Source organism: Rissa tridactyla, chromosome 7 (assembly GCF_028500815.1).
Source record: "Rissa tridactyla isolate bRisTri1 chromosome 7, bRisTri1.patW.cur.20221130, whole genome shotgun sequence".
Taxonomy (NCBI): Eukaryota; Metazoa; Chordata; class Aves; order Charadriiformes; family Laridae; genus Rissa; species Rissa tridactyla.
Genome location: NC_071472.1, coordinates 17,004,960 through 17,031,289, shown reverse-complemented (window position 1 = coordinate 17,031,289; position 26,330 = coordinate 17,004,960). Strand labels below are relative to the sequence as shown.

The 26,330-nt window shown below is 54.0% G+C and overlaps 1 protein-coding gene across 1 annotated transcript; it reads left to right on the top strand.

Annotated features, from left to right (window-relative positions):
• Positions 1–1,072: 1,072 nt before the first annotated feature.
• IGFBP5 (insulin like growth factor binding protein 5) lies at positions 1,073–21,585 on the top strand. The gene is made up of 4 exons (XM_054209890.1): positions 1,073–1,446; positions 20,285–20,511; positions 20,643–20,762; positions 21,140–21,585. The coding sequence occupies exons 1-4, from the start codon at positions 1,116–1,118 to the stop codon at positions 21,269–21,271; spliced, it is 810 nt and encodes a 269-aa protein (XP_054065865.1). The 5' UTR covers positions 1,073–1,115; the 3' UTR covers positions 21,272–21,585.
• Positions 21,586–26,330: the final 4,745 nt, after the last annotated feature.

The following is a 26,330-nucleotide window of genomic DNA, read 5'->3' as shown; positions in this document are numbered from 1 at the left end:
ACTGATAGGGCCCTCGCTGCTGGCACCTAGTCAAGCTGAGGTGTCATTGGGATCTCAAATTGCAGCTAGGGGCTGGCAGGCAGCCAGGGGCAGTCTATTTAAAAGACAGCCTGTTCTGCAGTATTCAGTCTCTTTAGAAACTTCTCCAGGGGAAAAGTGTTGGGAGATCTACAAAGTGGATTTTTTTTCCTCTCTTTTCTTTTTTTTTCCCCCCTTCCCCCTGTTTTTTACTGCTCCTCTGCAGACTTTGCAACAAAACACTCCAACTTTGCAGAAAACTTTTCTTTTTAATTTTTGCCTTTTTTTTGGCTTTTTTTTTTCCGCTTTTTTTTTGCCTTTGCAAATCTTGGAAGAGGAAAGCGGGAGGGTTGAACAGAGCCGATCGAAACACAACTTTGCTTCATACCAAGCAGCTCGCTGCGTCGGGAGAGACTTTTTCTCCTCCTGCAGAAGAAGAGAGAGGGAAGGGGAGCTTTGCATCCCTTCTTCCTTCTCCTGCGGTCTTCCCCCCCGCCCCCGGCTGCTTTGATGCATTAATAGCAGGACACTGGTTTTCAAGGAACTTTGCTCCCTTCCCAACCTGCCTCCTCCCAGAGTGTGTCTGTGTGTGCGTGTGTGTGTGAAATCGCCGTCCCACCTCCCCAAACCCCCCTGCTCCCCCACGCCTCCCCCTGCAACCTGTAGGCTGTGCAACCCCTGCAGGCTTTTCTCCCTTCTCCCCCTCCTTCCCTTCCCCTCTCTTTTTGCGCGCCCGCGGATCGCAATTCCCCTTTTCGACGCGAGAAAAAGCTGAACGAAGGAGGAGGGGGGGAAGAAAGAAAAAAAAAGACAAAAAGCAAACCTTGACGCCCCCCCCAACCCAACGCCAAAAGCAAAGCAGGAGGGTCTCGCACCCCGAGAATAAACCCCAGCGTGGGGCGCCTGCAAGAGGGGCTGCGCTTTCCGACCCTTTTTGAAATTTTTTTAATTTTTAAATTTTTTTTATAATTTTTTTTTTTTTTTTTTTTTTTGCCCCCGAAGGGGCAAGCGGAAAGCAAGCACCGCCCGCCGCCCCCCCCCCCCCCCCCCGCTTCCCCCTTCCACCCCCACCCCCGTCCCGCAGCATCCCCGCCGCGATGCTGCTGCGGCTCCTGGTGCTGCTGGGCGCCTGCCCGGGGCTGTCGCGCTGCCTGGGCTCCTTCGTGCAGTGCGAGCCCTGCGACGGCAAAGCCCTGTCGCTCTGCCCGCCGCCGCCGCTGGGCTGCGAGCTGGTGAAGGAGCCCGGCTGCGGCTGCTGCCTCACCTGCGCCCTGCCCGCCGGCCAGCCCTGCGGCGTCTACACCGAGCGCTGCGCCCGCGGGCTGCGCTGCCTGCCCCGGCAGGGCGAGGAGAAGCCGCTGCACGCCCTGCTCCACGGCACGGCCGTCTGCCTCAGCGAGAAGAGCTACCGCGAGCAAGCCAAGGCCGGTGAGTGACACCCGCACCCCCCTCCGCTTCCCCCATCCTCATCATTCCCGCTGACACCCCCCCCACACACACACACACACGCTTCCCCCATCCTCGTCATTCCCGCTGACACCCCCCCCACACACACACACACGCTTCCCCCATCCTCGTCATTCCCGCGGAGTGACCCGCTGCACTTCCCCCATCCTCATCTTTCGCGCTGACACCCCCACCCCCCCGCGCTGCCCTATTCCTCATCTTTCCCGCGGAGTGACCCCCTGCACTTCCCCCATCCTCATCTTTCCCGCTGAATGACACACACACGCACATCCCCCCCCGCTTCCCTATTCCTCATCTTTCCCGCGGAGTGACCCCCTGTATTTCCCCCATCCTCATCTTTCCCGCTGAATGACCACCCCCCCGCTTCCCCCATCCTCATCTTTCCCCCATCCTCATCTTTCCCCCATCCTCATCTTTCCCCCATCCTCATCTTTCCCCCCTCGGGGTGACCCCCTCCGGCTTCCCCCATCCTCATCTTTTCCGCCTTGCCGGCTCCACTTCCATTTTTCCGCCTGCTTTTTTTCTACCCCACCACCATCTCCCGGCTGCATTTCCCCCTCTTTCCGGGTGCTCTTCCACCACCCCCCCGCTTGCTTTTCCGCCTTTCCGGCTCCCTTTCCATCTTGCCGCTTGCTTTTCTACTCCCTCCCACTGGCTGCTCTTCCCTGCCCCCCCTCCTCCCCGGCTGCTTTCCCAGCCTTCCGGCTGCTTTTCCATCTTCCCAGGTGCTCTTCCATGCCCCCGCTTGCTTTTCCGCCTTCCCGGCTACTTTTCCATCTTTCCGCCGGCTTTTCCATACCCACCCCCCCCCCGCCCTCCCCAGCTGCTCTTCCGTCCCCCCTCCCCCGTTGTGTGCTTTTCTGCCTTTCCGGCTGCTCTTCCATTCCCCTCCACCACCGGCAGCTGCTTTTCCATCTTTCTGGCTACTTTTCCATCTTTCTGCCTGATTTTTCTCACACACACGCACATACACACACTGTGGCTGCTTTTCCATCTTGCCAGCTATTTCCCCATTCCTTTCCCCTCCACCGGCACCTTTTCCAAGCCCCTGGTTGCTTTCCCACTGCTTCTCCACCACCACCACTTCCCCTGTCTGCTCCGCCAGCCCCCTATTGCCTTTCCACCTTTCCAGCTATTTTTCCATCTTTCCAGCTGCTCTTCCACCCCCCGAGCCCCAGTTGCTTTTCTCTCTTTCTGGATGCTCTTCCATCCCCCCCGGCTGCGTTTCCATCTTTGCAGGTACTCTTCCATCCCCCTAGCTGCTCTTCCGTGCCCCCTGCCACTTTTCCCATCCTCCTTTCCATCCATGTCCTGGTTGAACCTCCTGTTGCATCATCTCACAGCCTCCCTCACCCCCCGCCTTCCATCATCACCTTTGGGTTGTCCCATCCCCGATGGAAAACTTTTCTTCCCCCACCTCCCAGATGCACCCACTTAGTCACAGCTGCATCCCAGTCCTTCCCCAGTTGCATCCTTTACATCTTTCCTGCATCCCTGTCTTCACCCTCTCCCTGACCTCTTTCTCTCGCCATATCCTCCACTTTGCTGTGGGGCCCAAGCTGGCTTCTGCAGCTTGAGATACAGGGGAGGGCAGGGCACCTCCTCGTAACCATCTGCCCCATCCCCAAAGCCCCCCCGCCCCCCCCAGATTTGTTGCTCAGCCTCCGGCTTTCTCCTTGCGATGATTGCAGCCTGCTCTTCCTGGCTGCCCGCTGCTGGACGCCTTTGTTGGGCAACCGGTTTTAGCCCAGGCAGGTGCAGGTGCATTAGGGACAGGGAATCTGTGAAAGCAAAAAAAAAAAAAAAAAACCCAATATAAATAATGATGGTGTTGCTAATAACCAGAAAGAATAGGTTAAAAGCAAGCACGAAGGCTGGTGTGGTAGCCAAGCTTCTGAAATGTTTGCACCTTGCACGTGACAAAAGCACGAAAGCAAGCGCTCCTTCACTTTGGCACGCGTTAAAGCTCCCATTTCTGGATCCCGTAGCTTGTGCAAGGAGACTTGCCCTGTTTTCATCCAAATACATCTGTGTTTCTGCCACGGCGTGAAGGGGAGGCAGGGAGGATGTCGGCATGTCCAGGGGACCAGGGAACCACTTGGCAAAAAAAACCCCAGAAACAAGCCCCCCTACTTTTTTTTTTGGTCCATGAAAAAGTCATTTTGCTTGTTAGCAAGCTGCTGCTTATACCCGCGCAACGGGAATCCGTTTCTCCTTTCTAGCACCTAATAAATCTTGATGCTTTTATTATTTTTCCCCTTTGCTGCTTGCAGGCAGTGCTTGCTCCATCCTTCAGAGCAAAACCAAATTCCGTGTGTATAACTGCCCCCCTCGCCCCCAAATGACAACAAATGACCAAACTCCCCTAAAATTGGCGCAGAAACAGCAAAGCTGAGCATGGTTTTGTGAAGGGGAGCTGGAGGGGGCCAGGGCTTGGAGGGGACCCGCGCAGGGAGTGGAGGGTGAAGCCAGGAGCCGCGTTCCTGCCGTGAAGCCCAGGAAGCTGGGCAATAACCCGCCGGCAGCAGAGCTATGTGAAGTATCCCGGAGCGCGTCATTCCCGGTGTTTATTTACTCTGTGCGTGTGTGTGTGCCCGGCTGGGGGCAGGCGGTGTGGTGGGGAAGGCAAAGCTCCGCAGCTGAAAGGCAGCGGCCGCTGGGGGAGTGGGGCCGAGGGTGCCTCATGACACCCAAAGACACCCGAAAAAAAGCTTCAGCGCTTGGCTCCCAGCGTGAAACTCCGTTCGTTCCACCTGCCTCGCTCTTTCCAAGGAAACTGGTCCTTTGGCAGGTGCTTTGCACGAAAACTTTGGCCGGTCCCCTCATCATATCGCTGCTTTTGGTTTTCCTTAGGATGGGGAGCACCCATTGGATGAACAAGGAGAGGGATAGGAAAGAGGTTGCAGGTTGGTTGCAAAACCACCACCCCCGGCACCACCTGCACTTCCAGTTTGGACTCCCCAGGTGCCGCAGGGGACCCTTTTCGGCGGGTTTTGTTCACAGCCGGGAGATGAGCCTGTGTTGGAAAGGCTGCTGCAGGAAGGCACAGGAGACCGGCAGGCTCCTCTTGAGATTTGCGCGATTGCAAAAAAGAAATAAAAAATAAATCAGGAATTCCTGAGGACGGGAGAGGGGAAAAAAAACTCTCTTGGCATTCGACTGGTAGCGTGTGAGAACAAAGTATATTTTCATAGGCGTGTTCCTAAGCAACGGGGCAAGGAAAGAAATGAAGTTTGACTTGAACTTGCTGGCCTCTGCCAGTTTGGCCAGCAGTGCAGGGACCGTGCGCTGGGGAAGCTGGCCTGGCCCTCCCATCTATCAATGACCAAAATTGGCCCTGAGCTGCGAACCGCTGAGAAAGAATCAGCACTCTGCAAAATAAACTATGTGACAGCGGCGAGGACTAGATCAAACTGCATTTCTATCTATTTCTGCTCTTGCGCTGGCTGAGTTGAAAATCGCAGATGCTTTCCTCCTTATAGCCGAGGTGGAGACGCAGCAAGCCGTATTCCAAGAGCCCAAGGCTGGGAGGCCAGGCTTGGCTCTCCTCTAGACCAGCTGTCTCCCCTGGGGATAGGATGCTCCCGGGTACCGTGCCTCAGTTTCCCCATCTGTAAGCTGGGCATAGCGGTACCGAGAAATGCTAGAGCTAGTGGGTGGAATGTGCTTCTGGTTTGCTGAGAGGTCGGAAAGGAAGGCAAGTGTGGAATTAAAGGTCTTTGGTAAGGCTCGTTTTAAGTAGACGGATGTGTAGGTACTGAGGGGACGGTCCCTGCAGTCCTTCCTGGCACAACAGCCAGACGCAGTCCTTTACCAAAAGCCAAACATCGTGGCTGTAATTGACTGTTCCTGGTAAAAAAACCATGAATGAACTTCATTTATGGCACCGGCTGCAGAATTCTGGGTTTTCTCTGTTTCGGTTAGGTTTCCTTTGAAATGCACCACGTCTTTCCTTTTTTCTCCCCCGTGCTCCCGCCAGACTTCCTCCTGCTGAGCCAGCAAGGTCAGGCCGAGCGCCGGGGAGCGGAGGGCACAGATTGGAGCCTGCTGCCCTAAAAAGGCTTGTGGAAAAACAAAGGTTGTTGGATATTTCCTTCACCTCTCTCATTCCTGCTGTCTTTCTAGAAAGCGAGCAAGACTTGGCAAGTTTCCTCACGAAACCGTGAGCCAACGATAACCAGGAGGGGAAAGGGGGGAGCTGCAGAATTAGCCCTAAGAAAATCGTCTTTGCTGCGTCAGCTGGAAGCAGGCGGAGGAGGAGTGCTGCCGAGCCCAAGTTTCCTGCGGCTCTTGTTTGGTGCAGTCCTTTATCCCTCCCCAGCATACTCCATCCCCCCACCCTCCCCTGCATTTCTCCTTCCCGCGCTCTTCTGCTCCCCGTTCAGGGATGCGGGGCTTCAGGGGCGAGCGATGGGGAAGGTGGGTGGCGCCATGCCCAGGTCCAGGGCAAGGATGAGGGTTAGGGCAGGGATTGTGGGAGCTTGGGACATGCTGGCTGGCAAACACGTGTGGCTCCGGGAGGGACCCGGCTGGTGCGAGCGAGCAGCAGGTCCTTTGTGCCAAGCAGCTCCCGAGTTGTCAAGGGGAAAGCTAGTAGCAACAGGCCTGCAAAGCCTCGGATCCGAAACAGGAAAATCTCCATTTTTCTTTTGATCTGAAGTTTCAACAACAATAACAATATATTAAAAAAAAAAAAAAAAAGCGGGTGAAATCCATCAGGTGCCAGCAAGAGAGCCGGGTTTCTGCTGTGTGTGAGTACGGGGGAGGGAGGGATGGGGTGGTTCAAACAGGAAAGGAGGGGCCTTGGCTGGAAAGATTTTTCGGCAGCCTGGTTTCTAAGGCAGGAGGGAGAATATTAAGTAGTTGATCCAAATGAAATTCCTGCCGGGTGCCAGCAGAGTTCACCAGAGAAAAGACGTGGCTCTGTGCGTGCGTGCGTGCGTGTGTGCATGAGTGATAGAGCTGGTCCCCAGCCCCGGCACAGCACTGGACCCGCTCCAGGTGGACGGAGGGAGCCCCTCCAGAGCCCGCACCGCCGCAGCGGAGAACAGGGGCTGGCCTTAAAACCGGACCCTCTGCAAACCTGAGGGATGCTGGAGGAAGGCTGCGTGCCTCCTCCTCTCGATATTTAAGCACCGGCATCCTGTGCCCAGATGACCGTCGCGGCTTTGGCACGTCGGTGGCGTGAGCACAGCCGTGTGAGACTGGAAGCGTCTGCATGACTGCGGGGTGAGGTGTCCCGTCAGGCTCGGAAGAGAGGGGTAGGAGAGGTCGGGTACGTTTTGTGCCAGCCTCGGGACGGCCCCTGGTTTCTTTTGGTCGCGTAGTTTGGCATACGTGGGTCAGGGAAGCCGGGGAAGAAGGAGAGGAGAAGCAGCAGCGAGCGGGCACTGCCTCGCACGGAGCGCAGTGCTCTGCTTCCTCCTAACGTCCGCTGGAAGTTTTACCCGGGCTGGATCGAAAGGCGTCGCAGATGTAGGAGCAGCTGCAGGAGCTGTGATCGCGCTGGTGGTTCCCAGCACTCTTCACCCAAACTGGAAAGCCTGGGAGCAGCCTGGGAAGGGGGGCAGGAACCTCAGCCCCTCCGGGCCTTGTCCTCCCCTGCTCAGCGGGGCAAGCCACTAAGAACAGTTGCAGCTCGTTTCACCTGTGCTAAGTCACAGGGGAGATAAAAGGGCCCGTGGCGCAGCAGATCCTGCCTGGTTTTTTTACCAAGCACTTAGTAGTGCAAATTCAAGGTGGGACATAAAAGCAGAATTTGGCTGGAGCACACCTGCCCCTCGATGTGGGCTGCAGAGCAGCAGGATTAATATGCCCAAGGAAGATACACGTGTTCGCATGCCCACGCACGCCTGCACAAACATTTAATGTGTGCAAACACACACACGGAGCATTTTTGTCTCCGGGGGCAGAACGGTTTCCAGGCAGCACACACAAACCTCTCTTAGCTGCTAATGACTGGCACATCGGTATTTTGCCGTCAAGATCAGATATTGGCGTACAGACCGGCTCACTCTATCCTCCCACTGAGGGCTGAGAAATGAGGTGCAGCAGGTGAGCATATCAAACAAGGGGAGGCAAGGAAGGAGACAGAGGCAAGATATTCCTCCCAGCCAGCTGCGTGGATCCGAACTCTCCCGCCGCGTTTGGAGGAGGGTTGTATTTTCTGGATGGATGAAGTCTACGTTAGTTAAAAAACCCCGAGAGATATCCCAATGAAGGTGCGGGTAGGTTGTGGCTTGCAGAGGGCAGCTGGTCCTCCTGTCGCATGGCAGGGCTGGAGGACACGTGTTCGGGGGCAGTGGTGCCTGGTGGCATCGGTAGAGGAGATGGGTGCGCCGGGACCCCGCAAACTTCTCTTTGCTCAGGCAGCAACAACCGGCCTTCGGGAAAGTGTGAAAGAAGAACCGAATCGGGAAAAGATGGCAAATTTGCTGAAATGTGGCAAGCTGAGGGCAGGAGAAACAACCTCCAGCGTTGAGGAGGAGAAGGCCGCAGGACCTGAAGACATGGTGCATGCAGAGGTCAAGGATGATCCAAAGAGTTTGGCCTGTGTGAACTCACTGTCAGACAGCATAGTAACCTCCTAGTCATTTGTAATGAGATATTTTTGCAGGTAAAAAGACAGGTATTATCTGCTTATCCTCAGGACAGGTGTGGCCAAAAGCATGAGGACGCTCTGCTGGCGAGGAAGAGAGGGAACGCTGGCCCACGTGCTGCAGTCCTCTAAGACCTGGACCCCCCAGGCACATTTAATGAAAGCCCCCATGCTGGGTCTCCCCGGGCCGATGTCCAGGGTTGCCCGTGGGTCACAGACCCCCTTAGTGTTTATGTCAATCCACGGCTTGCAGTCAATCCCATCGGAAGCCAACGTAATGGGTTTGCAGAAATTTGGGACTGTTGGTTGTTTCATGTGGGCAAATTTGCTCTCAAGGAAGCCATTTCTCAGCATGTTTTAGTGGATCTCCTGTTTGTTTATGATGTTTCCAGGACAAATGTGCTAACTCCCATCAGTCCATGTCTTTTAACCGTCAGCTTCTGGCTGGGAGACTACACTTGCCTTAGGCTATACCTGCGGGAAGGTCCAAGCCTCCTTGGCTGCAGAGAGACTCTGGACAACAGACTAAACCTTGAGGAGGCATCTTCAATTTATGACTGTGGAGTCAGTGGGCATTTCTTATGCATGTTTGCATAAAGCCTTGCTCTCACTATTGCCCTCATTCTCCAGACCCCTCTGATATTCCCATAATTTTTCCTTGTGCCTTGTACCTTTTGGTACCACCTCTTTCACACAGAATGTGGAAAGGGGGTGTCAATACCCGCCACAGCAAACTGGCACACGGTTCCCTATTAGCCTGGCAGGGCTTGATCCTGCAAGATGCTGAGCACCTCTTTGCTAGGCCCAGAGCTTCACAGGCTTTCAGGCACCTAATCCCCTTCGTGGGAGCCACGACATCCATCCTGGAAGGAGTGTGAGGCCAAAGCTGAAGACGCTGTTGGCTTCAGTAGGACTGGAAAGCTCTTAGCAGCTGCCTGCCTTGAGGGCTGTTATTGCAGTTTGGTTTGTTTGCTTGTTGGATGGACACAGCTGGCTCACTGATGGAGATAATTGTTATGTTGATGGAGATAACTGGTCTGGTTGCTATTTAAGGGCAAGAAGGTAATCCTGACAGATACTTAAGGAAATGATCCCCTAGCTAAACAAGAGAGGGAATGTATCTTAAAGGTAACGTGGAGGGCAAAGCTGGCCAATAGTCATAATTCTATTTGTAGAAAACCAGTAGAAATATTTTCTTTTTCCAAATTCAGATGGGATTCATCCTCTGCAGACAATTAAATCAACAGAGCCATTTATTATTCATGCTTAAGAAATCAGATGTTATGTGTTGGACAAATTATGGAAATCTGGTAATTAAATAAGCCAGTGAACAACTATGGAACCTGGCTTTCACTTTTTAATTTAAAGGAGATGCTGAAAAATAAAAGTTTTATTAGGGAGGGACTGCATGTCTTATACATGTCCATCAGTGAATTATGGTGCTGCCACAGCCACATGTATGTCTTAATACATCTTAATAATGTCTAAACACAAGGTGACATACAGTCACTTGTGACTTCTGCTTTCCTGAAGAAATAGCAGAAGTGGGTGACATTTACCGCATCATTTCATAACCAGTTCAGTGTTCAGTTGTTTGGTTTTGTAATAGCAGAGGTGGCTTGAGGTTGCAGGATAAACAATGAAATGCAACAGGGATTTTGTCATTCCAGACAGGCTCCAGACCTGTGGCAAAGGGTGATCAGTTGTCTTTCTTGGAGTTTCAGACCCCAAAATGGACGTCTGCACCCTTGGCTCCATCAAGGGACCTGTGATATTTTTTTAACGCCGCAAAGTATCTTTGCATCACATTGGTCCAAAGGGATTTGGTTAGTGTATGCAATGGGAATACAGTGTAGGGAGGAAAATGGCTAGGAGAAGCAAGAGTCATCCGTTAGGATCAAGCTTGGGCAAGCTTTCTGCTTATCGATATCATCAGAGTGTGAACATCAAACTTCTGGTACTTTTTTTGTGGTACTACTTAGGTGGACTGAGAGATTAAGTAATGGCCAGGCCTACTCCAGGCGAAGGCTTTGCGAGGGAAGGAGCCATTAAGAAAGCAGAAGTAAGTCCTGAGGGCAGAGGTGCAAATTTCATCACTTGGAGCTCGTAAAAGTCAGGTCGGACGGTACATGTGACAATGTGTCATCCGGTGCTGACACAGAGATGAGCAATGGATGATCTCACAGATCTTCTCCATCTGGTTTGAGACAGAACTGTGAAAGTCAGACTGAAGGCCTAGAAATTAATCCAGGCAAGACTGGAGGTTGCAATCACAGCTGCACGCCTGAAATACTTGTGGTGTTGGACCAGTTCTCATCCAGCACCTGACACATCCGTCTGCATCTGCAGGCTCCACCTGATGTGCCTTCGCCTTTCTCTGGGGCGGGCAAAGGATTTGGCTTTCTTGGCTCTTCCAGTTCCTGGCTGCTGTTGAGGGTGACAGAGACCTTCAATAACATAAGTGAGGATGGATCTTGTGATGGAGACCACCAGCCTGCAGCGGGAGCAGCCTCTACCAGATTCAGTTCCCATAAGCCAGTTGTTAAAAGCTTGTGCTTGGTGTCAAACTAAATCAGATTTGAAACCCTGACTAAAAGGCAAAAGCCACCTTCATCCACAAGCAGGCCAGAGAGCTTAGCATAAACGGTAGTGGCTACATTTCTGGTAGGACATCCTCTTCTCGGGATCATCTTCTTTAGTATAGAGGTTTCCTCTTAATTGCACATCATTCTCAGTGTAAAATGAGACAATATTCACAGTGATATCCCAGCTTTTGATGGCCGCCAGCAACGCTCTTCCTGATTATAGTTCTCTTTCTAAGGCTGCCTTAGCACCTGGCTCTATGGTTTGTCACGTTTGGGTGTCAGTGATCAAAATAGTATCAGCATCCTGATTTCAAGTCCAGGTTTCTTAATACCTTGTGTATATTGACACCTGCATTCAGCTGAGTTTTGGAGACAGGCCCCACATAGTCAAGGGGGCAAAGCTACCTACTCTTCCTCCCTAGTGACGTTTGCTCCACCACTGCTGTTGAGCTACCTTCATCCAAAAAGTCCTCCTGTGTCCCCTTCTTTCTCATAAAATAATGATAGTTGATGGATGCTATTAGGCTTCTCTTCCAACCTAACATACCTCCTTCATTCCTAAATACATGGTGAGATTTTTTTCAGGTGATCCTTTCCCACCTAGTGGTCAGATGAGCAGGTCGCACCCTTTTGTTTTCATTCAGAAGACTGGAAAATGTGTTTGTTTTCTAGGAAGGGTTTTCCTGTCTTTTTGCCACAGATAAACCCCATGGAGAAAGTGCTGGTAAACAATTAAATGGTGCTTGTCAGGAGATACTTTAGATTTTCCTCACCTTTCCTGACAGTTAGGCAGAGACTGTCATGCAGTTTTCTTCCCTTCTTTGCTCTTTTCTGCTCTTGGCTCCTTGGCAGACTGGTGAGCTTTTTGCTGCCTTTATTACAACCAATGGAATCTGCTGCTAGGGTGGCTTTGTTGGAAAAGATGCAAGACTAAGAAAGACTGAATGATTTCATCCTTTCCAGGAAGGAAAAATATGTCTTGGTCACTATGATATTGAAAGATGATTTATTTAGATTTCTCTGGGTCATTCTTCAGTTCAGCTCACAGCTTCTTCTGCAGTTTCAGCATATGGAATGGGGAACATCTGTAGTCTCCAGATGATGTGAAGGAAATATGTTTTATCTTCCTATCATCAGTGCATCAGCAACAGGAGCTTCTTGATGTAAATCTAATCCTGAAATACTTCCTTCCCCTCCACTTGCCAGTTCAGTTCCCTGGAAGATAACTTTGTTCAGGAAATGTCAGGCTGATACAAGCAGCTATCTAGAAACAGCGTGCCTGCAATTTTGCAAGATGGCGCGCGTCGGCATCATTTAATTGTAATGGATGGATGTTTGTTCATCATCTTACCGGAGGGAGAAACTCTGGAAAGTTTCCCAACATTTTTACTGGTTAGGCATTTTGAGTTCCCTCTTGCACCGAAATATTTGTTGCTGAGAACCTCGAGTCTCTGGCCACGCTGCCTGTCCACCACAGGCCCAGACCTTCACCTGAACTTGGTGTGTCCTGTATATCCATTGCTAGCTCCCAAGCCCCTGTTGGGAACTAACTGTAGCCAGATTCAGGACCCCTCTGGAGAGAAAGAGACAGGTCAAAGACAACAGTGAGCCCCAGTCCTTGCTTGTACATCCCAGGTCAGAACCAGCCCAGCCCTCAGCTAATGCCCAAGCTTGGCTCTTCCAGCACAGCACAGATGCTTGGAGCCTGCTGAACTAACAGCTAGCAACGTGTAGGGAAGGAGCTTCCCATCATGGAGCTCCCCATCTCTAAACCTGCTTTTTTCCTTGCTCTAGAGAGTTGCTCCCAGGGAGTTTTATTTTGTGGCTGCAGCAAGGAAGGGCAGCTCAGGAAAGTATCATTTGGCACGCAGCAACACCGATCCATCCTTACGGTTCAGGTTCCCATAGCTGTACCTCTCCCACCTCCGCGGCACTTGCTGGCACTGCAGAGAAGTGGTGCTGACCCAGAGATCCGTTCCTATAGATAGGCACTGCGCTTCCAGAGCAGACCAAAACACGAGCTGGTTCCCTTGAGAGCTCCTTTCCCACACGCTGAGCTGCATTTCTCCCCCATCCAGCTCTGTATGAGGACACCGAGGTCATCAGGATGATGATCTCCCTTTCCCATGAATCCTATGTGAACCTGGGGGCAGCCCAAGCACCTGATATTCACGCTCTGCAGGTGAGCCCTGGCTGATGCAGCAGAATCTGCATCCGCAGGTTTCTGCTGAGGAGACAAAAATCTCATGAGAAAGAGCTGGTCTTCCAGGCTAGTTCAGCAAAGCCCAAACAATAACTAAAAAAAAAAAAGGCCACAGTATAGCACATCTCTCTGCCATCCATCCCCGCTCTCCGAGGCTCTTCAGGTATTCCTGAGCTGTTCCCAAGCATCCTAATGGGCCTTGGCTTAATAAAATGGAGATAAATCTTAACCTAGGGTTGAGTTCTTCCAGCCCTCTGTCTGCTTTTCTATCTCTTCTCTGAGCATGGTCCCACTGATCGATATCCTTCTCCTTAAAGGTGTCTCTGTGGGACAAGAGAGTGAGATCCCAGCAACTTTCACCATGGTGTCACAGGGATTTAACCTACTGGGATACCCCAGAGCTCTCTTCCAAAACCTCGTGTGGCTTTTGGGCCGTGGACTATTTGGACTCTGATCATACGTCTTTGGTAGGGGACTGGGCATGGTGGGGCAGAGTGGGTGTTTTTGTGGATGCTCCACGATGCTTTGGCTGCTAAAGACTTCCTTCCACACTCCGAAAATCACAAAAGGGATTTGCTGCCTTTGGCAGCTGTTGAGATACCTAATTCCCAGTGAAGGAAATAGGATCTGGGTTTTCTCACTACTGCTCCTATGCTTATAAAAGAGTTTGGTGCTGCTGCCCATGACAGCTGCACCACAGGCTGCAAGGGGACCAGTCCTGAAGAGGTAGTGCGCTTTATCTTTCTTAACTTCAGACGTTCGGAGGCCTAAGTGAGACCATTGGAGTCACAGGAGGAGAGACTGGAGCCTCTAGAGATATGTCGTTCCACCCTAAAATCGGCACCGAGGCCAAGTGATGGGTCTGGTCACAATTTGGAGGGTGCAGCATCTCTGCAATGACTTAGACATGGAGTTGAGCCATCCAGCAAAGCCCCAACACCTCTGTGCGAGCAGACGTGCGTTATTTGACACAGATCTGTCGTAAATGCCTGTTGTGCATTGCTGGGACTCGAGGGAGGTGGGGTGGCAGTCCAAGCAGGGCTGCTGTTTTTCGGTCCATCTCGGTGTGTGGCTGGTATCTCCTCCCAGTCTCTCATCGCCTGCGAGCATCACCAGCATGCTCCCTCGCCAGTCCCCACCAGACCAGCCGCGCCGGCCCACCGTTGAGTCCCCACCAGAGCACAAAAGTTCGTCGAAAGTCCAAGGCACATTGCAGCTGGCTCTCTGGCAGGCAACGCCCTGGGCTAGCAGAGGGACTGGCCCGAGCCTGCATCCCAGGCCCTGGCTGCTTCTCCTCCAGTGGGTGCCAGACGGCCTCGGGCTGGGCGGCCGCCTGAGATCACCGCCTGACTTCACCGGGGCGGTGGTCCGGAGCAGTGACCCTGGCCCCGGGCATCGCGCCTGAGCCGGCTCTGCTGCCCACCCTTGTGGGGCTGTGACGAGGGGCTGGGGGTCGCTCACCGCCACGCTGTGAGGGGGTTGTGCCTGCGACAGGAACATAAACGGGCTGTTCTTCGTTAGGGCGGTGAGTGCTCCCTTCAGTCTGGGCTGATGCCGGCAGCCTCCGGGGAGCTCAGGAATGCTTTTGCTCAGTTGTGCTCTCCAGCTGCCAAAGGGCGCGAGATGAGATGACCCTCCTCGCTCTGCATCCCTTCCCTGTCTGCATTTTCCCTTCCCTGCCTGCATTTCAGGGATGCAAGCACAGCAGCTGTCCCTTTGCACTGACCAGGAGGGGGGGATTTTGATTTTCCTGTCATGGTCACAGGTGGAAGTCCAGGCTGGGGTGGAACTTGCCTGCCCATCCCAGGAGGTTTCGGCGTAGGTCAGGCACCTCTGGAGTGGGGACAAGTTGGGGGGACAGCTGGGGGCAATGCACGATGGGTTTTTTTACCAGCCAGGGACTTGGGCACAGACTTCCTGTGTAAGATCCAGTCTGAAGAAAAATAGGTACATCTCTAACGTGCAGTTTGATAGGGCCCCTGTTTCAGGGACAGCACCGATGCTCCTCGTCTCCCAGCCACAAGGAGCCCAGGGAAGCTGCTTTGTGTTGCCCAGCAAGAACCAGCAGCATAAAGGATGGGAGAGAAAGGAGCAATGGGAGGATCCCGTCCCACCAGCAGGTACAGGGAAGAAGACAAGCATCGATTTCAGCAATCATTGCCTCTGCCTGCGTGTGCGTGTAAAGTCCGTCAGGAAAGCGTAAGAAGCTGGCGTGGGGCTGGGCAGATAATGGAGCCGCCGTAGATAGGAGTCTGGAGCTGTTTGTGCTGGGGAGCTGTTGTTATGGGTGAAGCTCGGAGGGAGTGTCTGGATCTGGCTCTGATTAGCGCTTCGGGGTTGCGATCGATGGGAACTGCAGAAAAATCCCTCCCTCACTCGGCCAGCCTCTCCCATGATTTTCTCCCTTCTCTGTTGTCGGCATGAGCTGCCTAGGTGTCTTATCCCAAGATGTTGTCCCTCCCCTCAGAAAGAAAGCCAAGGTGTCAGAGATCACGCAGCCAGGTTTGGAAAATGCCATGTTGTAAGCAGCGATGGGACAGAAACTGGAGTCTTCCAAAGACAGCTGCCACCAGGGCGCAAAATCACAAGGAGCCCATTGGAAAAGCAGGGTGGAGGGGTCACTCATGATGTCCTGCAGCTGAGGATATTCCCTTCATGGGTATACTGGAAGGTGGCACTTCATCCTGGGGGTAAATACTCCTCCAGTGAGAGCAGAGACATTGTGCAGTGTTGCCCTGTGCTGTTCAGTGGGAGACACTTGCTGCTCCGTAACTAGCGATGTTTCAGCCCTGGGTGATGTAAGCCTTAATTTCCGTCTTGCACTGAGCATCTCTGAACAGAGATGGCCCAGTCTCGGGGCAGAGGAAGAACTGGGCAACTTCTCAAGGTCTCCACCAGCGACATTTGCTGTCGTTCCTATGCTAGAAGTTTAACTGAGATCCCCTTTAAGTCTTTCTTCAACACTTTCCTGCTTAAGGGGTGTATTATGTTGTGCTCATGCTTTAAATAATAATAATGATGATAATAATCAAGAGGGCTGTTTAGCAAGGTTGTGCTATGGTTGTGCTTGTTCTTCTTAGGTGCATGTGGCTTTTTGGGGGGATTTTGAACAGGACAGCAAGTCCTCTAGCAGTGGGCTGTGGATGTACAAGCACGGATCATTAGCAGCGGTCAATAGATACTTTTCCTACTGTCCTGCCAGAAACTGATGAAAATGTGTTAGGAAAATTCAAGCCTCCTAGTGATTTGGAAAAAGCTTCCTGCTCCTCTCTGTCATGTCAGCAGGCAGGGAGGTGATGTTCCCACATCCCCACCCTGTGGGGACCTCACACGCATCCAAAACGTCTGGAGCACAGAAGCACCCAGGCTGGGTTTTGGCCCAGGTGCAGGAAGGTACATGGGCTGCTCTGGGCGATGTCTGTCAAGGACAGCAGGCAGATGGACAGGAGCAATTTGCAGCTTCCCGGAAACCATGCCTGGTACTTTGCTACTCCATGTCCCTTTTGTAGGGGCAGGGTGAAAGGGTTGGAAATGGCTCCTGCTATGGAGCTCCCTCTCCCAGAAGACACTAAGCCCTCAGCCCCGAGGCAGAGGTCCACGCTTTGCTATGGGTATTTTCTGCCTCCCAGGGCTCATGGGACCCTGCATCGCGTAGGACATCAACAGCACAGCTCTTCAGGCCTGACCTGTGTCAGGAGCATCTTCAGATGCTTGCCGCTGTTTCCCTGGGTCCTCCACAGGCACTGCAGCACCAGGACAAGACACGGAGCCATGGGGTGGCTCTGAGTTGAGTTCAGTCTCCTGCCCTGGCTGTAGGGTCAACATCCCCTTGAGATGGCTACAGCCCAGGTGTCACCTCCAGACTAGCCAGGCATCCTCAGCTCACCAGCAATGTCATTCACCTGCATGTCATTCACCTGGGACCTCTGCTGAGAGGTCATCTCCTCCTGAGGAGTGGGGAGAAGGGATGGAGATGTGAGAGCCACCCACCTCCTGCATCCCACTGTCCCCCGGCTGGGAACAGTGTGAGTAGGGTATTCCTGCCTATGGCTTGCTCCCAGAGCTGACATATGGAGATGCAGCACCCTCTGCCTCTGCAAACGGCTGCCTGCCTGAAACCCAATCGCCGGGTTGGCAAGGAGGATGAGAGTAGGCGGGAAGGGGCTGTGCAGCGGGCCAGATCCTGACAGCGAGGGAGGAGGAACTCCAGCCTCCTTCCTGAGTCTCAGACAGGCACAATTAGGGCTCATTCGGGGAAATTGGGCGTTGCTCCTGCCAGCGTCTCCTCCAGAGCAGACGCACAGCGGTGCCAATGCTGCCTGCCACGAGCCAGCCCAGGATGGCAGATGAGGTTAACGAACCAGCTGGTGGGTGAGGATGAGCAGGCAGGTGCGGGGGCTCTGGAGATGCTGAGGTGGGTGTCTGGTCCCAGCTGCAGCGGGTGGCTGCAGGTTGATGTGGATGAGCCAGCCAGGAGGCGAAGGAGGGGGGGCACATGGGTGCTGCCTGCCCCGGCTCTGCCTTTCCCTCTCACGTTGGCACCAGGAAGGTCCCTCACCAGCTGCCTGGAGCTTGTCAGGAGTTTGTGTGTCAGAGACCGTTGCCCTTCAGTTTGTCAAAATTGGCTCGTTAGTATCGAATTAGGGAACAGCTAGTCAGGTGCATGAGCAGGGACTGCTTCAGCCTTGTTGCTGGAGGAAATTAGGCTAAAAGTCACCAGAGGGTGGAGGAAAGGAATCCCTCCAAGGCATGCATGGGGTTCTCACTGGACACCACTGCTGAGTGGCAGTTGGAGGAGCCCTACCACGGCCATCCCTTGTCATATCGCTACTTGAGCAGGGACCCCCACGTGCCAGGGAGGTTGAAGGGAGTCAGTTCCAGGAGCTTTTTCGGCCCTGCAAGAGCTGGACTTGAGCTGGGAGCTGGGCAGCTTTCCAAGCATGCCACCCCTCAGCTCCCTCTGCCGAGCACTGAGCTCCCGTGGCTCCCACCTCCCCTTGCTGAAAGGGCTCCACATTAGTCCCCAGCTCCCAGCCCGCTGCCAGCTTGCAGGAAGCGGAGGAACAAGGTGTTTGCAGAGGCTGAAGCTGCTGACGATGTGAGCAGGCTGAGCTGCTGCAAACACCCGTTGCACAACCAGTCCAGGGGACTGGACGCCCCGTGCTGTTCTTCTGCCTGAATCCTCACTGCCTTGTCCTGTCTGTTTGTTGTTTTAGGTTTGCCCAGGTAGCTGTGCCTCTTGTTTGTTATTGCAGAGGTAATGAGCTGTGCCCCTCTTGCGTTATTGTAGGGTTGCCTGCACCGGTGTGAGTTCCCCCCTCCCCTTAATTACCGTAGGGCAGCCCAGGGAGATGACCTGGCTTTGCCATGTCTGGCCCTGGCAGTGAGTGCCAGAGGGGATTCCTGGGACAGATCACAGCGTGTTTCATTGCTGTGGAAGGGCTTAGTCACTGCGGATGTCTCCGGTCTCCTTTCAGACCTCGGATTGCCACAACATCTTCGTGGCAAAGGATGCTCTTCTACTGCACTTGTTCAGTGCCATTCCCTGGGGGACAAGATCTTTCCCAATTTAATCAATTTCTTCCCTCTCCCTTGTCTATCATCCCTTTATAATAGAGGAGCCCCAACCTGTGGGGGCCTCTGAGTCCTGCAACAAGAAAAAAACCAAACAAACATAAGAACATCACTGGGGGGAAAGTGCCGAGAGGATCTCACCCTGGGGATACGTGCGAGTCCTGGGGTGGTGCATGGGGTCATTACGTTGCTGTGGGCAGTTAGGATGGTGCCGGGTCTGGGATGCTCACCCAGCTCTGTTCTTGTGGTAATAGAAAAAAAAAGGGCTGCTTTAATAAGTAAGTGGCCGTAGAAAACTTTCCGGTTTTGCTGGGAGAGGGCAGGTCCGCCTTGTGAAGGAGGGAGGGGAAACTGGCAGCCCCATGGCAGGCTTGGGGGTCCAGTGAGCAGCCTGTACCCTTGGCCACCTCCAAGGCCACCCTGCTGGGTGTGTGTGTGACAGGCTGGTGCTGCCATCTGCCGCTGAGCAGTGCGTCCGTCCCTGCTTGTCGGGTGTCCCCCGGGCACCCCTGGGCAGCCTGATGGAGCAGAGAGATCCTCCTCCTCCCTGGGGTGCATCTGAGCTCCAGGGAGCTGCTGGTCTGCAAGAGAACTCCTGTTTGCCTTGTTGTAGGGAGGTTTATCCACTTTTATTTTCTTCCTGAGCCTTTTTCTTTTGTCCCAGCAGTGATGTTGCAAGGAGGGGCAAAATTGGTGCCCTGCTACCTTCACCGTAGGGTTGCAGGAGGGGATGAGCCACGTTCACTGGCATTGAGGTCGCAGGAGTCACCGTGCAGGGAGGGATTTCAGCCGCTGTGACACTTTTCCTCCCACCGTGGTGGGTTCCCCCTGTGCCTGACCACTGACCCCAGCACAAACCTGGCATCAGCGCAGGGCTGCTAGGAACCTGGGACTGGGAGGCCGGGAGCCTCAAGAGCTTTAAACTCTGTTCAAATTTAATCCAGAAATAACCCTTTTTCACTCCAGTGGCTGTACGAAATGTCACAAGTCATCTAAGTTTAGACTGTCACCAGCTCGCTCCTATATATAACCGCTCCTGACTGCATCCTGCCCGCACAGGTCACACTGGGGCGATCTGGAGGGTCTATAGGAAGCCGACTGCCATGGGCAGAGCCTAACGTGCTCCTCCCTTGCTGTCAGTACTACCGGTGGCAGCTGCGGTCGGGCAGCACCGCTCGGCAGCGTTACACCGGGCTTTGCCAGCTGCTCGGTGCGTGCCAGCGGATGGGGGCTGGTTCGGTCCCGTGAGCATGGGGCTGCAGGCTGAGGACCCTTGAGATCCGTGCGCTTGTGAGCCACGTCTTCGGCATCGCTGTCCAAGTGTCTGCCCAGCTGCATGATGGCTTTGCTGTGAGATTGATCTTGACTTTGGAGTTGTCTCATCTTCAAGCATGCCTGGCTTTGCATCTGTAAGGCAGGGCGGGGTGTGAATTTGTCACTTAATCCTCTCACCATGGTTAAACACGGCCTTCTCTGCCACATTTTGTGTGTCAACTGCTTCTTTCTGGGTGTGGGATGACCCTCCCGCCAGTCCTTCTCCACTGACACACCACAAATGATGTTAGCCTTTTATGTAGGAGCCCATCCTGACCCCCAACTCTCCATGCCCTCAGACACCTTCCTGTCCTGAGCTCAGGGGTCGCACAAAAGCCATGCCAAGTACCACACAGCGGGATAAAGACAGGGCTGTAGGCAGCTGCTGAGAAAGGGCTTTCTTTGGTCATTTGTTCCTATCCTGCCTGATGATGTCCTCTGGGGCCAGGCCAGAGGTTCTCCATGCAAAAGCAAGCCCCAGTCAGCTCACGGAGACCTGATGGCTTGGTACTGCTTCCCTTCCAGAACGGGAGTCCCGAGAGCATGAGGAGCCGACCACGTCGGAGATGACAGAGGAGACCTACCCACCCAAGGCCTACCGGCCCAAGCATGGGCGCCTCTCCGACATGAAGGCTGAGGCCCTGAAGAAGGACCGCCGGAAGAAGCTGACCCTGGCCAAGTTTGTGGGCATGGCCGAGAACACGGCGCACCCCCGTGTTGTCATCCCTGAGCTCCGGCAAGAGTTTGAGCTGGTAGGTGCCTTCGCCTCAACTCTGGGGAGCAAGTGCCGGTGGGAGGGGACAGGGGACCTGGGGGCATTTGCAGCTGGAGATTTGCTGAGTGGTGCTCCCCTCTTCACGCTCCATCTTTTCCCCACTTGCAGGGCCCCTGCCGCAGGCACATGGAGGCATCCCTGCAGGAGCTCAAGAGCAGCCAGCGGATGGTCCCCCGTGCTGTCCACCTGCCCAACTGTGACCGGAAGGGCTTCTACAAGAGGAAGCAGGTAAGAAAGAGCCCCAGGGAGGGATGTGTCCCACACAGGGAAGGTCTGCTGCCCTGGATGGAAAGGATGGAGGTTTTTCCTCTGCTGGGCTGGTGGGGAAGTTGCTGTGAGCATCTCCAGGCATGTTTGGCGGTGGGTGGCCTTGCTGATGGCTCCGAGTGCCATCTGACCTGAGGAGAGCATCCTGAAGGAGGTGGCGTGGGAGGAGGAAAAGTCAGAGAGCCCCAGGCAGGGGTAGCAGCGGGGATGGAGATGTGCTGAAAGCAGAGAGCAGAAGCTAGGTCCTACCCAGGGGATTGCATCACTGGGGTGAAAGGGGCAAAGCGCACAGCGGCTGGTGGCCACCTCCTGATCTTTGCCCTTGGGTGTCTCCCTAGTGCAAGCCCTCCCGAGGCCGGAAGCGTGGGTTGTGTTGGTGCGTGGACAAATACGGCATGAAGCTGCCGGGGACTGACTACCTGAGTGGAGACCTGCAGTGCCACGCGTTCGACAGCAGCAACGTGGAGTGAAGTCGCATCCCCTCCCTCCACCCCATCACTACCTACCCAGGCTCCCTTCCACCCTCCCCTCTGCACCTCCCCGCGCCCCGGGACTCCGATTCCTTTCATCTCATGTAAGAAGAAAAAAAGAAAGGAAAAGAAAAAAGAGAAAGGAAGGAAAAAAAAAAAAGAGAAAAGAAGGAAAAGGGAAAAAAGAGAAAGGGAAAGAAAGAAGTAAAGAAAGGAAAAGCAAAAAGAGAGAAAAGAAAGGAAAAGCGAAAAGCAAAAAGAGAGAAAAGAAAGGAAAAGAGAAAAGAAAAGCAAAGAAAAGCAAAGAAAAGAAATAAGAAAAGAAATAAGAAAAGAAATAAGAAAAGAAAGGAGAAAAACAAATCCTGAAGAAACTGAGGACTCGGAATCTACAGCAGCCTCTTGACAACAAGGACTCAGCAAGGAAAGGACAGAGCCAGAGACAAACCAGCCGCGGCCGCTCTGCCATCCCGCACCTCTCCCCAGTGCCACCCGTGCCCCCCCTGCCATGAGCAGAGGCCGCCCCGATGTAGGAAGCTCTCCGAGTTGGTGATTTTCCAGTACGGGTTTTGGGTGGGTTAATTTTTTTTTTTTTTTTTTTGGGTTAGCCAGTCATTTTCTAAAGGATCTCGAGAGAAAACCTTGCAGCCATCAGCGTTCCCCCCTCGTCGCCGCAGTCCTCCAGAGTCTCCTGCCCACACGCTGGGACTCACTTGAGTCGACTTGACTTGACTTCAGTCTCAAACGACCGCCCCGGATCCAGGCAGATTTCGACAGGTCAGGAGGAGGAGTTGGGACTGCTGGTTTCGTGTCTGGAGATGAGCCGGGGAGGGAAACACAGCCCTTGCAACGGCACGAATAACCCCTTAAAAATATTCGTGGACTTCAAGAAGAAATCATCCAAAAAAGAAAAGATACCCTTCTCCGTCCAGTTCCTCTCGAACGGGAGGTCAGAAATCTTTTTCGACAAGCGGAACTCTGACTGTTGTCCATCCAGGTGTGGAAGCCTTTGTGCACGTGCGTGTGTGCAAGCGAGTGTGTGCACGGAAGTGGCTTTTACTCCTTGGAAAACTTCGCCTCAAAACCTGCAACCTGGAGGGCTTAACTGTAAGAGGGGGGGAGACATGCTTCCCCCTCCCAAAAAAAAAAAGAACAGTAACCTGCGGGACTAAGCACGGGAGCAGAGTTATGGAGGAGCATCGGTGCCTGCGGGATCAGGGCCCCGCTGACGCCAAGGGCTGCGTCCGAGCCGACACCGCAGATATGCCATCGCTGTCCAGACTGAAGCATCCCTACGTGGGGACAGGGGGATCGGGGCCAAAACTCTTCACCACCCTTTGCCGCCACGAGGAAGACCAACTATGGAGATTTTATTTTTATTTTGTTTTGTTTTTTTTTTTCACAGCCAAAAAAGTGGTTTGCTCCAGGGGAAAAAAAAACCAAACCGACACTTTGTTTTGTCTTGGATTTTTTGTTAAGGCTGGTTTATAGCCTTTCCCGTGGGTAGGAAAACGCCGGTCTCCATCCTTTCACACTGAGGATACCGCTCACGTTGCCGTGGCTGATTCCTGCCACCCTGCAGTGAGATCCTGCGACAGGATCGTGCTTAACCCGGGATCCAGCTCCTTGTCGAGTGACAGTAGCCACCACGCCACGGAGACCCACTGCCTCAGGCGTGCTGGGACAGCCCTCAGCTGCCTTCCTGACTTTTTTGTTGGTTTTTTTTTTGTTTTTTATGTTCGATTTTGGGACTGTTGCCTCTCGTTTCCCCATGACAAGGGTCTCCGGGGTGTTGGTGCTGGGAGGAGATCCTGCAGCAAAGGGAAGGAAGGAAAGAAAAGCGAGCCGTGGGGTCTGGGCGGGCGCTGCAATCCCAGCGGGCAAACACGCACCCACTGGGGACCACATCCCACCGCCGCCGCTGGAGCTGGCAGCCAGCACTGCCCAAAGGACATGGCCGATCTCGGGGGGAAGGTTTCTGCACCCCCGAAGCCCCTTTGAGCATGCCAGAGCTGGGCAGGGAGGAAAGGGGGTCTGCAGAACCACCAGGTCCCCACCAGCAGGGATGGGACAGAGGGGATTCGGCACCGAGGGGCTCCGGCGGATCCATCATGGATTGGGCACCCTCATAGCCTCCCGCAGCACAGCATTGCTCCCCTGAGCACCCCACAGCCCCCCCCGCCACAAGGACACTTGCCCCACTCAAGGGCAGGACTGGATGCCCCACAGTTATTTCCCTCAGAGTTATGGTGGGGATGAGTTTCACGGATGGACTTCCATGGAGAGCCGGTGGGGCGTGTTTGGAGCTGTGGGTGAGGTGTCTTCCCTTGCCAAAAAGGGGGTGCCACCAAAAGCATATCTGTCCCCCACAGGAGCAAGGTGACCCCTGTGATGCTGGAGGGGAGCACGGTGGGTGCTGGGGCCCAGGGAGGGACCCCTCCGGGCTCTGCAGGGCTGATGGAGCAGGCTTGGTTTGACCAGGGTGGGGGGGCTAACGGTGCGGTGAAGGTGGGGTGAAGAATGGGGTGAAGAAGGCAGGTGGAGGAGGTGCCTGTGCCAGCCCCAAGGGCCACAGGTCGCCGTTGTCACCACTGTCTACCATCTCCTCCGCTCGCCGATCCCCGCGCAAAACCTCCTGACTGTTATAGGCCAGTACCACCTTCCCCAGGACCCTTCCCTCCTCCTTCTCTCTCCCTCTTTCTTGCTTTTTTGTTTGTTTGTTTGTTGTTTTGTTGTTTGATTTCCCAAAACTTGAAAGCCTTTGGCTGCAGAGAAAGGAGACGTGCTGCCGGGGCAGGATGGGAGAGGGCAGAGGGACGGCAGCTCCCCACGGACCTTGTCTTACAGGGCTGATGCTTTTGCAAGGTGAGGGCCAGCTCACGGGGCCCGGTGGTGGTCTCATGATGTGGCCGCCATGGTGACACTGGGAGGGGGACACCCCTACAAAGGGACTCTCAGCCATGGCCCTGGGAGCCCGGAGCACCGAAATCCATCCCGCACAGCCTCCCTTCCCCCTGCACATCCAGCGTGGGGATGGCACCGCCTGTGCTGTCCCCACCAGCCTGGGGGAAGGAGAAGGAGGCAAGGATCGGGCTGCGCTCACCTTCCCCCCACCCCAAACCACCTTGGCTCCCGGGACAGGGCACCAAGCGACCCCCCGGCCGCCCACTCCCTCGAGGATCCCCGACAGGACGAGGCTGATTGCAGGCTGCACTAATATTTAGGACCGGGGTTGGGCTGGGGGTGAGAGCGGCGTCAAGGAGGGGTTGGCCACCCCACCTTGGGGTGACAATGACGAGGTGCTCCCGTTCTCAGCACCCAGCAGCACTCCTTTGCATTTGAGGTGAGAAAACCAAAAGGGGCAGATTTGGGAGCTGGGGAGGGCTGGGTGAGCAGCGGGGGGGCGGGTCGCGGCTGGGGTTGAGAGGGGAAGTGCTGGCAGTTTGTGCATCAGGGGAGGCGTGAGGCTCGGGGGGGGGGGTCTCCGGTCACCGTGTTTCCACTGAGGCCACGCCAGTACCCAGGATGCAAGCTGGGAAGGAGAGGACAAGGATGGCGCAGGGGTCAGGACAGCCCTTCCACCACATCTCCCCGGGGAGCGGCGCTCGGCGGCTGGGCTACCCCTTGTCTGTACTGCAGTGGACCTCGAAAACCACTAGTACAAGAGCATTTTGCACTATTTCTCTGCTCTCTCCCCCCACCACCACCCCACCCCTTCTCCTTTTTTCTCCCCCTTCCCCATGAAAACTCTCCTTTTTGTTGTTGGGGGTTGGGCGTTTTTTTGTTGTTGATGTTGTTGTTGTTGATTTTTTTTTTCCCGGACGGAGCATTGTATATTTATCGACTGACAGTTCACCTCGCTTCCAGACCGCTGTCCTGGCGCTGGCTAGGAGCCCTGCTTACTGTGCCCCCCCCTCCCCAGCCCCGCCAGCCCCCCACCACTGCCACCGGGACAGACGTCACCGCGCACGTTACCCACCGTTGTAACACAGTTGTTAAAACACACCAGATTCCGAGTTTCCTGCCTGGTTTTTTTTTTTTTTTTTTATCTTTAAGCAATACTCACTACACATTTTACGGTAGCTTTTTATAGCTTTACATACATACGGTAGCTCTGTTGTTTCATTTTGTTTTGTTTTTGTTGTTTTTTTTTTTTTTTCCAGTAAACAAGAAATACTCATAATCTTACTGGTGGGAAAAAAAAAAAAGCAGTTTGTGAAAAACTGACAATGGAAGAAGAGCTTAATGCTCTGTTTAGCATTTTGTACTTAAAAAAAAAAAAAATCTCACATTTTATTAAAAAGTGAAGATTGCTGTATACTATTTATTCAACTTATAATTTATGTTACTCTTTGATCTTTGTCTTTTCTCATGACAAAGCATTTATTTAATAAAGTTATGCATTCAGTTAGCTTGTGCCTGACCCTTGTGGACTGTCTGCTCACTGGGGCCCACCATCGAGGTGCTGTGTCCCCGAGCATCCCTCCAAGCCAGCCGTTCTGTGCCCCTGGGGGGCTCAGCCAGCTCCATAGGGGTGCTGGGGAAGGTACAGGGCATGGGGAAACGTAGTGGCCATGGCCTAGGAGAGTTTTTGACAATGGAGCAATCTGCTAAGGCAATGTTAAAATTGCAAGCCTGAGTTTAAACCATCCTTAAAGCACAGCTCCCCTATTTTTTTTTTTTTTAGCAATTTCTTTGCATGGATGTGGCAGTTCAACCAGGTTATGGGGGGAGAGGGCCTGGCTGCTGGTGATGCTGAGCCCCCAGCTATTACCTTAAACTGAACCCCACAGTTTGGGATCGGACACGGTGTTTGAGCCTTGGATGTCTCCCAGGAGCAGGGAGATTTCCCCCAGTGTGCCGGAGCATCCCTGTGCCATCCCTGGGCAGCCCAGCCAGACCGTGGTCCTCAGACACTTCATGGTAGCCCTCCGTGGCCCTTCCCACGTCCCCGTGTCCTCCCCGATGCCGGATCCAACCTCCCTTTCCACCCACACAGCCATCACCTTTCATCCTCCCTCACACCCCCTCATGTCCCACCTCCTGTGCCCCCCATCCC